This window comes from Varanus komodoensis, unplaced genomic scaffold, assembly GCF_004798865.1.
Source record: "Varanus komodoensis strain SLA01 unplaced genomic scaffold, ASM479886v1 scaffold52, whole genome shotgun sequence".
Lineage (NCBI taxonomy): Eukaryota > Metazoa > Chordata > Lepidosauria > Squamata > Varanidae > Varanus > Varanus komodoensis.
In genome coordinates, this window is record NW_025336114.1 from 6,067,593 (window position 1) to 6,079,834 (window position 12,242).

At 38.9% G+C, this 12,242-nt stretch overlaps 1 protein-coding gene across 2 annotated transcripts in view; it reads right to left on the reverse strand.

Moving 5' to 3' along the window:
• Positions 1 to 1,077: 1,077 nt before the first annotated feature.
• The window catches only part of LOC123032013 (protein phosphatase 1 regulatory subunit 12B-like), a 35,159-nt gene continuing 23,994 nt past the window's right edge, over positions 1,078 to 12,242 (reverse strand). For both annotated transcript variants that reach the window (XM_044447610.1, XM_044447609.1), the window contains exon 7: positions 1,078 to 6,877. In XM_044447610.1, coding sequence (XP_044303545.1) covers positions 6,791 to 6,877 — 87 coding nt within the window. In that variant the 3' untranslated portion in view covers positions 1,078 to 6,790. The remainder of the gene's footprint in view (positions 6,878 to 12,242) is intronic.

The following is a 12,242-nucleotide window of genomic DNA, read 5'->3' on the forward strand; positions in this document are numbered from 1 at the left end:
GTCACTGTCGCCAGGCAATCGTTCTTCAGGTAAGGATGCAGCTGATGGATCAGCCGGAGCTGGAGGAAAGCGCTCCTCGCCACCGCTGTTACTTGAGCTTCTAATGACAGCTCTGGGTCGAGGAGCACTCCCAAGCTGCGAACCTGTCCCTAAGAGGGAGTGCAACCCCATTTAGGAGAAGGTCCAGGTCCCCCATCCCGAAGCCCGACCCACCTACTAACAGGACCTCCATCTTGTCTGGATTGAGCTTCAGTTTATTGGCCCTCATCCAGCCCATTACCTCGGCCAAGCACTGGTTCAGTACAGCCATTGCCTCACCTGGATTAGTTGAAAATGAGAGGTAGAGCTGGGTATCATCAGCGTACTGATGATTCTGCAGCCGACACCTCCTGATGACCTCTCTCAGCGGTTTCATGTAGATGTTAAACAGCAAGGGGGACAAAATGGACCCCTGCGGAACTCCATGGCATAACTGCCATGGCGCAGAGCCATAGTCCCCCAGCACCACCTTCTGGAATCGGCCATTGAGATAGGAGCGGAACCACTGCAAAGCAGTGCCTCCAACTCCACTAGCCTATCCAGAAGGATACCATGGTCGATGGTATTGAAAGCCGCTGAGAGGTCCAGGAGGACCAACAGGACGCACTCCCCCTGTCTCTCTCCCTGCACAGGTCATCGTACAGGGCGACCAAGGCAGATTCAGCACCATACCCAGGTCTGAAGCTGGACTGAAATGGGTCCAGATAATCAGTCTCATCCAAGAGTGCTTGGAGTTGTGCTGCCACAACCCGCTCTAACACCTATATTTTCTTATCACAAATTAAAGGCCCCTCAACTTGTACTAGCTCATCTTCTGAGTGACAAGTAATTGCTAGGTCAAGAAGTATCATGCCTCTGTATCTAGACTCTCAGGTGTTGCTACTACTTTCAACCACTACTTCATTTGACTAGGAGGAGAGGTGCAGGAATATTTACTTTTTCTAAAGATTCACCAGAAGAGTTTTTTTCAGTAAAAAAAAAAAAATCTGTTAAAGCATGAAGAACTTGTCCCTGCTATTTAAAACAGACTCAAGCAGATTAAAGCACTTATTTTATTCATTTATAAATACTGTTGTGTTTACAAGCATCATAGATGTGAATATTATTCCCAAACTTTCAAACATATAATACTTAGAATACTATATAACAATCAGGAAAACAAAAATCATTCATCTCAGAATTTGAAAGGCCACTCAGAAAGTTGCATAAAAATACATTCTTTTCCATCACTCACAAGCTAGTCTTTTATCCAAGTAGTGTATTTACAAAGATCTGTAAAACTCTCCTTAAAACAGGTAAGTACAGAAAGCTTGCATGTGGAAAGTTAGCGAGCCAATCACAGAACACCACCATCTCTTTTCCAGGAGTCAACAATTGTGGAGGGGACTTGTTACTACATTCCTCAACAGCAGGAGGTTGGGGAGGGAAACACAACAGATCTCATGGCAAAGGCTTAGATCCTGCTGTTACACAAGAGGATTTAGTGAGAACACTCTGAAATTTACATTCACCAAGGGTCCAACTTGCCCCAAGAAAAGAGAACATGTGTCAGGGGAAAGGAAGTCGCTCTGGGAGTTGAGTTGATTTCACCTGTGCACTGCTATCTTAGAAAAACAAAAACAAATCTTCTTAGAACATGCTGCCTCTAGCAAAATCACACAAAAAGATTTCAAATATGGAGGTGAATGTGATCCACCCACAGATCATTCAACAAAAAAGCCTGGGGAATTATGCAAACTTGAAACTAACATATAGTTGCCTTTTGAAAAAGCCCCTCTACTTTGCATTCTTAATACCCCGCAATAGAGGTATGCATCCACAAGTAATGCACTTCAAATTTAGAAGCTGCCCTTTTCATCAAGTGCGCTAGTATGGTAGTGAGCTTAGTTGGGTGGGGAAAAACTACATCAAGCCAAGGGAAAAATACAGAAGGACTGTGCAGAGGTTGCAGCAATGTGAGTGCAAAGGGCCAACTACATTCTTAGTGAGAAATGGAGATGTCTGTCAACTGACTCACTTGTGGAAAGATCAACAAAAATATCACTTTCAGGTACTAATAAACACCCACCTTCCAGATTCAGAAAATTGTCTACAAATGTATAAATGTGTTTCCATTTATTAACGGTAACAGTTATTCCAAAACTCCCTAATACCATAGAGGTCAAGGGGTTATTTGGGGAGGAAATCTAGCCCCCAGACACAAAATGGCTCACCACTCCCAAGTTATGGAGTTAAGAACACATGATGCAATAGAAATCTTCGCAGCACCTTTCTTTATAGGATTGTTGCTAGACATGCTTAGGCAGTCAGTGGGACTTAAAACTCACCATAACTTACTGACGTCTAACCTATTTCAGTAGATCTACTTTAAGTATGCCTAAGTCTGAATTCAAGCAATCACCAGTAAGTCCCAGGCCTTAGCCACCTATCATCTATTTTGGGGGGGGGGGGGGCAGGGGGTCAAAAAAGATTCAAGTCATAATGTGTCAAATGTCAAGAGGGAAAGGGATCTACATTTTGATTTCTACAATTTACACTCTCACATTAAGCTTGCTATCCTGCAAGCACAATGGAACAATACTCTTTAACCTAAATGTGTCAGATCATCCCATGCGATCAGCCAGGAACAAAACTGAACCTTCTCAATGAAAAACAAATATTAAGTCTCTTGCCTACTCAAGCATTGCCATGGGGCAGCATATAACTTATTTCCACTGGTTTAATTTATTGGCAAATAGCTTTATCACTAGTCTTGTAATTCTGGGTTACGCCTTGGGAAAGAGTTTTAGCTGAACATCCAACACTGGATGGCATATATAGCCCATAAAAGAAAGGGTGTGCTATAGTGCTGATGACTATGTTATCAGACTTTGATAGGCTTGCTTCCACTAATTAAAGTTAAGCCCATGTGGAGTGGAAATCATAAACCAATCTGAAATTAGCTTATTTGACAGAAAGTAGTACACTCATAAATCCTACATTCCCAGAGATGAACTGCTGCCTTCCTGACTGAGGTGTGTCTGGTCAGATCTCTAGATTCATCCATTAATTCCCTCTGCCAACAGTAAATCAGTAGGGATATAAAGGGCAGATACTACCATACTATACAATATCAACTGTCACTAAATATTGATGAAGCCAAGTACACTTGCTCTTCCACCTGCCTCTGTGTTCCCATGCCCCAATTCAAATCCTTTTCTATGTTTTCTTGTATAACAGTGGTTCATCCATTTTACTGAAACACAACATTGTCTCTCTTAATACAAACCAAGCAATGGCAAAGTAATCTCTCAAGACGTCTTTCCTATTTATATTTGTTTCCTTAACCTAGTCCTTTCTGCATGCCTCTAATCAGAAACTCTGCTTTGACCAAAAAGTTGTCCATCTTAAACCTTGCCTTCACCGTTTGAACAATGACACTCATTGTTCTGTTTCATCCTTACTGTATGAGCTATGAATTTGAAGTCAAAGAGTTGCACAGAAACTTCAAAATAGCTGTGGAAAAGCATGATACATACTGAGATGTACATTTAGCTCTGTAAATTGTTCAGAGTAAGAAAGTAGCAAAGCAGAAGAGTCTTTTTCCTGTTTTCAAGAACAACTTTCCTGTGTCCACAAGCTTAAAAGCCTTCCTCTTTCACATTGCAGAATAACCTTTCACTGTTTCACCCACATAATTTGACATTTATGCAGAGAATTCTCTAGTGGACTACACAATTATATAAAATCCTTCTGGATTCTAACACTACCAATATGAAGTAATCATCAATAAGGGGGAATATGTTCTCACTAGATTTCTTTAAAAACATGCTTAACAGCTGGAATTACTGAATTCTGCAGAAAAGTTCACTCCCTTGGGTAAAATCTGAGTTAAAGTCATTAACAAAGATATGCATGGGATTTTTGCCTGTGCATGCAACGTGATTAGTTTAAACACAGTTTCCCAATTCACCTGAATCAGCTTTGGAAGCAGTAAGCATCTTAAGGTTTCATCATGTTCTGAAGTTGGTGGCCAGTGTTTTTCAGTTGGGTCAAAATGGTAAACAATGGCTAGTAATTTCCTGATTGTGCCTCATCCAAAGGGAGGACTTATTCATATCTGAAACTTATTCAGCCAAGATATGATTACTTGAACTAGGCCAGTGTTTATTTCAGTGCTGAGATAAATATGGGGTTGAAGTGGTTGATTTGGAGGCCTTCAAAGCTTAAAGGTGACAAACTTGATCATTAAAATAAAGCACTATCAAAATGCATACCTTGATGCCCATAATATCAGTATACACTTGATCTTAGCCAAAGGCCAAGAAGTGATAATAATGACTCCCACGGACTAATCTGATTTAGGCTTTTTCCATGGCACTACATGATAGCCAATGCCTTGCCTTATCAATGAGACTATTTTTTCCACATAATTTTCAACTTAGGTGGAATCCAAGTGTATTTATCAAACCAACATTCAAAGTCTTGACTTCATGTTGTGTCATCCTTTGTGCTGCTATAAGCATTAATAATTTTTGTCATTAAAGTTATGTACATCAAAACTGTGAGTTTTGTTTAACCTTTTATGCTTCGGTTAAGAACTGGCAATAGGAGTGTGCAAGAATCACTGCATAGTAGATTATAAGCACTAGAGAGATCAGCACATGCATTCGTGCCCGTCGTGGAAAGTAGGAGCCGAAAATCCTTCATGGTTCTGTGGTAGAAGGAAAAGCAATTCCCTTCCTTGGCCCAGCCTATCTAGGTCTCAAACAAGTTGAACAGTAAGCGAGAGTAAGAGAAGTGTCAAAAATACCAAACATACAAAAATATGTATTTTTAAAAAATGCTATGAATAGTAGTAAAGCATATGGAATTGTACCCATCCTGAATCCTGATCATATGCTGTACCAATGATCATGCATGATACAGAATGTCAAGCCATTTTTTAAAATGGCTTGCCAAGGAGTCAGGATCTATTTCCTTTTGTTTAAAGTTCACCATAACATAATTGGAGACCTTTGTCCAAAAGCAAACACCTTAATTGGCTAACTCAGAGGTCAGGATTACTGGCTCTTAACAGAATTCCATTCATTTCCTCTCAGCTGGTGGGAACAAGGGGAATACCCATGGATAAGAAACAACAGAAATGTGAAAAAACACCCATGTGTTTATTATGGAGATCACACTTAGCAGGTCAAACACAGATCATGCAGTTTGCTGCACTGAGCTATGCTGAGAAATGCCTGTTTTGCCAATGCTCTTTTTTACCTATTAATGCATGACTACCCCCAAATTCCAAAAGTTCCTTTCTAACCAGTGAGAATTATCTAAAGCTAGCCCAAAACTATAGTCTCATACAATTGATATCATGCTTTGGAAGAAAAAGAACACAAGGAAAATAGAGACCATGCCCACTGACAAAGTGTCATATTCTCAGCAGGAAACCTTCTTAAAAGGTTCTGAGGGTGAAATCTGGTTCTTTGTTGAGTAACACAATGTCTGAAGCAGTTACATTCTAAAAATCCATAAAAGTGAATTCATTCATTTCCAGTGTGCACAGAAGCAGGTTTTTGAACAATACAGATCTTGTTGATGTCTTCACTGGATGCAAACTCATTCATGTCTTACTACTGGGCAAAAGATGACTGTATGAAAATATTCAAACATTATGCAGTACTTTTGTTAAGAGTTCCTATCAAGACCAAAATCATTACCTTCCACTGGGGTTAGTATTTCTATCCATCAGCCTTCCTCCACTTTGAAAATCAAGAATGCTCTTATCTTAAACTGATTTTGCATCCATTTGAAAATGATCAGAAAAATGAATTGTTTGCTCAGTTAGTTTGCAGGGCTTTTCATGCAATGTTATTGTTTCACAGAAAAATGTGTCTTGCTAAGAAAACATTAAGTTGGTATCTTGTGCAGAGAGGTATGGCCTGTATGCGACTGGAAATTCAATAAGCAATCCTTGCTGGTTAGCTGTCTTGCCACTAAGTCTTGGAAGGTCAAGAGCAAAAAGTGGTAGCCAAAGAAAGCAGAGGTTATAAGACCACATTATTACTAAATAGTACCAGGGAAGGCAACCATGGAAGGGAACATAAGGAAGCATCTTGAAGGAGGTGTGCAAAGGTGAAGCAAAATGAAAGGGGGAACCATTGATTGTCCTCCCTCAAATTAAATTAGATTTTAAATCTTACATTAAATAAACCAGTCAGTTACTGTGACATGTAAGCTCCAAGCTAAGTAACTGTTGTCAGACTCCCAGAGAAATAAGTAATTATGATTTTCACAGACTGCAGACTTTTATATTCCAGAAGGGAGGTTGACATATCCTCAGCGACCATTCCCAGTTTCGCTCCCAATTTCTCCTCCAAGACAGTTATCTTAAGACATGTTGGATCAATGTCATATAGTCACTTTTATATCACTTATTACAGCAGATACTTCTATACATCAGATTATGGTGGACGGAAATGGGACTTACAGCAGATAATTTGGGCTGCCATGACCATGCCAACCCAGTCTCTGTCCCTCTGAACAAGTTATTTCAAGATTCCAAAAATAATAAATTGTGGTAGGGTGTGCTGTGTTTGGAGAAGAGGGGCAGGATAAGCACTGTGCAATATGGGAATGCCCAGCAAGGTGCAACAAGCTGTGTGTGTGGCCAACTGATCCGTGTCTGAAATGCCAGGTTTTTTTTCAGAAGCACATTGTAACGTTGGCAGTATGTGCACAGAAATATCCTCTTTATGCCCCTTTTATATTCAATATACTACTTTGACAGTTTACTGATGACCCGGATGAGTGCTCCATTTTCATCTTTCAGCCGCTGATTGTCTGACTTCAGCTCTGACAAAACCTGTTTAAAGATAAAACAAAACATCAAAACATGTCAGAACTGATTGTCCCCAAATTCCTTTGCATGGTGGGGAGAAACACTTAACCACTCATACAACATCAGTCTTTTTTCTTCAAAGTCATCATGCCAGCAAAGATATGTATGCTGTGCATTTACCTTATTCAGCCCATGTGAAATTGACTTTTAAATGCTCATATGTTCAGAGTAGCACTTACACAAGTAAGTATGTTAGGTTACACTTTACACTCAACAACATGTAAATATTCCTTGCAGGTACTATTAGCCGTGATTAAATTTTGGAGAACACTTGTATTTAGAATAATTTGAAAGTCCTACCAATCTGAACACTGCTATTTGTACTGGTCCTGCTTTTCATCAGTTTAGGCAGTGTACTTTTATGATCTGCCTTAAAACACAAATAAATCCCATGTGAGAGAGATCACTCACTTTTAAAACTCGATGGCAAATTATATACTTCCAGAAAATTTTGTGTAGATTTACTAACTTTACTTTTTAATGGATGGTACCCTGATTATGAAACAATAGCCTTGTTTGATAGTATTTCTGTTACATCTTATAGGGATTTATTCTTCTTCATTTCAACACATGGGGAGATATTACCATATACATTATTCAAATCCATCCTTAAAATCACTAAGGAAACATGCATACAATCAAACATACATGAACACACATACGCACACCTGGTAGTCTACAAACTTAGAGTTTATGTCCATAGGTTTTTGGAAAGTATTGTTTGGTAACTTCTTCGCCCGTTGACAGCAGGTTCCTTATGCATGTTCACCAAGAGTAATTTTGCTTAACGTCATTGTGATTACTAGAACAACATTCACATTTGAATATTTGGGTCCCGCAAAGAAAAAACAAGATTCTGTGAAAGTTGCAGCAATATCAGAGATTCATGAGCTGCACAACAATGTGTAACCAAAGATAGGTACAGGATGGGTCCTGCAAGAAATGCTTTGATTAATGCTATTTCGGAGCTTTGGATTACCTCTACTATATATAGTATCGCATGCTGTGGTGACACTGAGCAAACACTGAAGCAAACACCGAGTATTACAGATTTTAGGAAAGGTCAAAAGATCAGAAACTGGTCAATGCTTCATTAAAATTATACAAGCATTTTCAACTCTTACACCTTGGCAGGAAATATTCCTGTTTCTTTTAAGCATTTTTAGGGAGACTGAAAACATCTTATGTAACATTAAGCATAGGAATATACTATGCTACCACTGGGCCATCTAACCTAGTGCTTTGACAATGAGTGGCAGTAAGGGCTCGCCAAGGTTTCATGAAGGATTCCTTCCTAGTCCTACCTGGATATGTTTGGAATTGAACCTGAAACTTTCTGCATGCAAAGCATATGCTCAACCACTGAGCTATGGACCTATTCACTAGAGGCTTCTATATTCTTTAAAGATTTAAACATTAGTATGTATCATGATATTCCTAGGAAGACATTGCCTAAATCTTTAGCTGATTGTAATATGTAGGAAATAATCAACTGGCCACCCCAAAATTAACCTGTAAATGTAAAATCATAATCAAGGATAGTGCACACACCTATCCAGTCTTAGATGTCAATCTTCAATAGTGAAAAGATTTAGATGCTTTCAAAAACCAACAACATTGGATGCTAATGGAACACTAATTGCTGCCATGCATCTATTTTCTACAGGATTATTCTATCAGGAAAACCCAAAGCATTATGACAGGAATGTCAGAGTAACCTTATTTCTTGACATTCATATCCTCTACGAAGAAAAACCATAGCTGTATGGTTCCCTAGAATTACTTTTGCTGATGCAAGCTGTAAGCTGAGTACAAGTTTTAAGAAAAATGTTACTTTCATTTGATTTGAACTAGCTACATGATCTTGAATTTGATGCCTATTTGTCAATAGGGCTAAATAATTATTTTTCCACATTTCCTGCATTTTAGAGATTTCTGTAAAACTAGAGCTGCAAAATCTGTAGATTAAAAATACGAATGATAAGAAAATACTTTTCCAGAGGAGCTTGGAGCTGCTGCCTGTTCGCCATCCTGGGTCCTCCTGCTAGGGCTGCAATGCTGTGCAAGTTTAAACAGACAAAGGCTTACAACCCCCAGCATAACTAGTTGGGCCATGCTGGGAGTTGTAGGCCTTTTCCCTGTCTAAACTATGTAAGATTGTGCTCAAGTCTCTTAGTTGAGTTTTCTCTGTGCATGTCTCTGTTTTTAATCCATGCAAAGAGCTTATCTGTTAATGTTTGTCATGAGCTTGAATGGGCTATTAGCTACCCTTTGTGATAGATACAAAGACTAATGTGAAAGATACAGTAACACATTATAGCAGTATAAACATTTCATCTTTCGAAAGTTAACAAAACTTGAATGACAAAACTATCATGATAAACTACTGTTTCATGTAACCAATCTGTTCCTGTTTACAATGTGTGTGTGTGTGTGTGTGTGTGCTTGGAAGACCTGAACCAAGCTCTCATGGATAAGACATTTTGGAGGGCTTTCTCACAGGGTTCCCATAAGTCACAGACAACTTGATCACACTTAATATGCATGCACATATATGAAAACAGTTCAACTACAGGGCCTCAAAAGTATCATCACTTAGATCTTTCTAAGATATAAGATGTCTCTCATCTTATCCACACAATTAAGAAGAAAGGCTTTAGAAGCTCAAAAAACACAGCAAAAATATAATGTACCTTCATAACGAAATCAGTGGCAAGTCTGTGTTTTCTAATACTGCATCACTAGTAATGCACACCAGATACCATTACATTCCATAAAATGAATCCATATGTAAGTACCCTTAACAATGATCTATATGAACCGATTTTGGCAACTTACATACATTGAGGTAGTAGTAATGTTATTGTTCTATCAGACCTGCATTATTCCTTCATAACTTTCAAAAGCTCTTATCAATCAGTTAGCTGAATTGCTGCGTATTTTCCTCCACTCATACTTTCTGGCATACTTCTTCCACTCATCCCTTAACTAGAAAACTCTTTAAAAAGCCTGAATAGTCATCCTTATTGTTGGACACTGTTCTCTGACATGGAACCCATATGGGGAAAATGCATACCTGAGAAGCGAATGTGTAAATCAAGAACTGTATCTCCAAGACTGTACCTTGTAGGAATCAGAAATGCAAAGTTTATAACCAATAGTACCTGACCAAGAAGCTACTTGCTTACTACTTAAGTGTCACATTTCTTATCTGACAGCATTAGTAAGAACACAGAAAGTGTAGTGGATAGCTTGGACAGACAAGAAGAGTGAAGACCTGCCTGCAAGAGTGGAAGGAGAGGTGAGATCAACTGGAGGGGGAGATGCTACAGCTCTTCTGACTCTGGGGGCTCAGCGGACTGCGAGAGCCTGGCTACAACCCGGGTCAGAGCCCTGTTTTCGGCCAACAGCTGCTCATTCATTTGCCTCAAAGTATGAATCTGTTTGAGCTGGTGAAGGTTCTGTAAAGTGAGATATGGAGGAGATAGACAAAAGACAAAACAGAGAATATAAAACAGCACAGAAACATGAATTCAACTGACAAGCAAGAAAAAAAGAGAGCAGCAATGAGAGGTGGAGCTCAGGGGAAGCACAGAAGAAGCTGGACAACACATGGAAGCATTAGAGAGCCTAAAAAGAAACCTCAGGTGCTGTTCATTCTCTTGACAGTGAAACCTACCCAAATTTTGGGTTTAATGATAAAGCTATCAGTGTAAGGTGAGAAATTACTGTTCTCTTATGGAAATATGTTAAAACTTCATTATGCCTGTAAGCCCACCCTGTGCACAGCACCACATTCCTTTGCAAACTGACATCTCTTTAATGAGGGGCTAAAGAGGATGGACGGTTAAGTATCTATATAAATCTCTTCATATGACCCACATCCTGGCCAAAGTGGGTTTCGTATAGTAAACAGGGATACTGTAACAACTGAAGCAGACGTCTTTAAAAGCAGAATACCTCATAAAACCACTCTCTTGCATTCTATAACATGCAGTAATATTTGCAATGGGAAGGTAAATTAGTCTATACAAGTTAGTGGAGATTCAGGTAACTTACAGCCCACATAAACTATACACCAGGGGTAGAAGATTTCTTTGAGCACTACAACTGAATTCAATTTCAGAGAATTCAGAGGGTCACATTCCAGTGTCAGGTAGGAAAACAAAAACAAAGGCAAAACAAAAAAATAACAGCATATTTTGGATTAAAGCTTTAGCTTACTGCCATTTCCTAACTATTAGTTAAGGCATTTCAACCTTTAGCAAAAAAGCCAGGAAACTACCAAATTATCAGTGGTTGGGGAAAGGACTGGGGCCAGGTGAAGGCAGTCTGTCCATCTGGGGAACTCCAGAGGGCAGGAACCCCAGGTAGGCCCAACTTAAGGCTCAGCATCCCTGCTATAAGCATATCAAAGCTTGTACTTTATGTGTACTTTAGCTCAGTCAGCAGTTCACACACTGAACACCATTTATGTGGCTTCCTTCTTTAGGTAAGCATATGTTGATTCATGTGTATATGTACAGATATAGGCAATACAAACAGAAAATGGCTGGCATGGCTTATTTTAAGTGGGTCCAGCCACTGAAGACAGGTAAGTGTGATATGTCACTTTCTGTGCAAATTTTCCTCTTAGGAAATAGGAATGGAAGCCCGAATCAATGCCAAAAGGAAAGCATATGGTCATTTAATGCAACACAGAGAGTAAGATATAATGGAGGATAAACTTTATAGAAACAGTTACGTTGGGGCTGAGGGATGGGAAATAATCTTGGAAACATTGACTATAGTTGCATCCCCTTATATAGCTCTATTAAAAATTCTACTACTGAAGAACTTAGCATTTAATCCCAAAATATGGGAGATGTTTTTACTATAACAGCATGCAGAAAAGACAAATATGAATCCAACAAAAGAAGGTTAGGTTTTTTTGGGGAAGAGTACTTTCATGGATGATGGTGGTCAGAACAACTTGCAATTTCCAAAAAAGAAAATGTCTGAATTCCAAAATGGAAAGTATCTGTCAAATTGCATTCTGTCGTTTTCTTTTCTTCATTATTTTTGATGCTTCAGACTTATTGAATCTTGCTCCAGCTCCCTCTAGAACATTCTAGCTAAACTTTTTATGTCTATAACTTAGTTGTATTTTTTAAAATTTTTAGGTAAAGATACTAAAAAGACTGATAAACAACTCTAGTAAAACTGCACAGCATGAATAAAGAAGGATAGCAAATTTCAGGATTCATTTGTAGACACCTTGAATGGAGCACTAAATGGATCGATAGCCCTGGTCTTTTTTCTTATTCCACCTATGTGTAACTTAATTGTA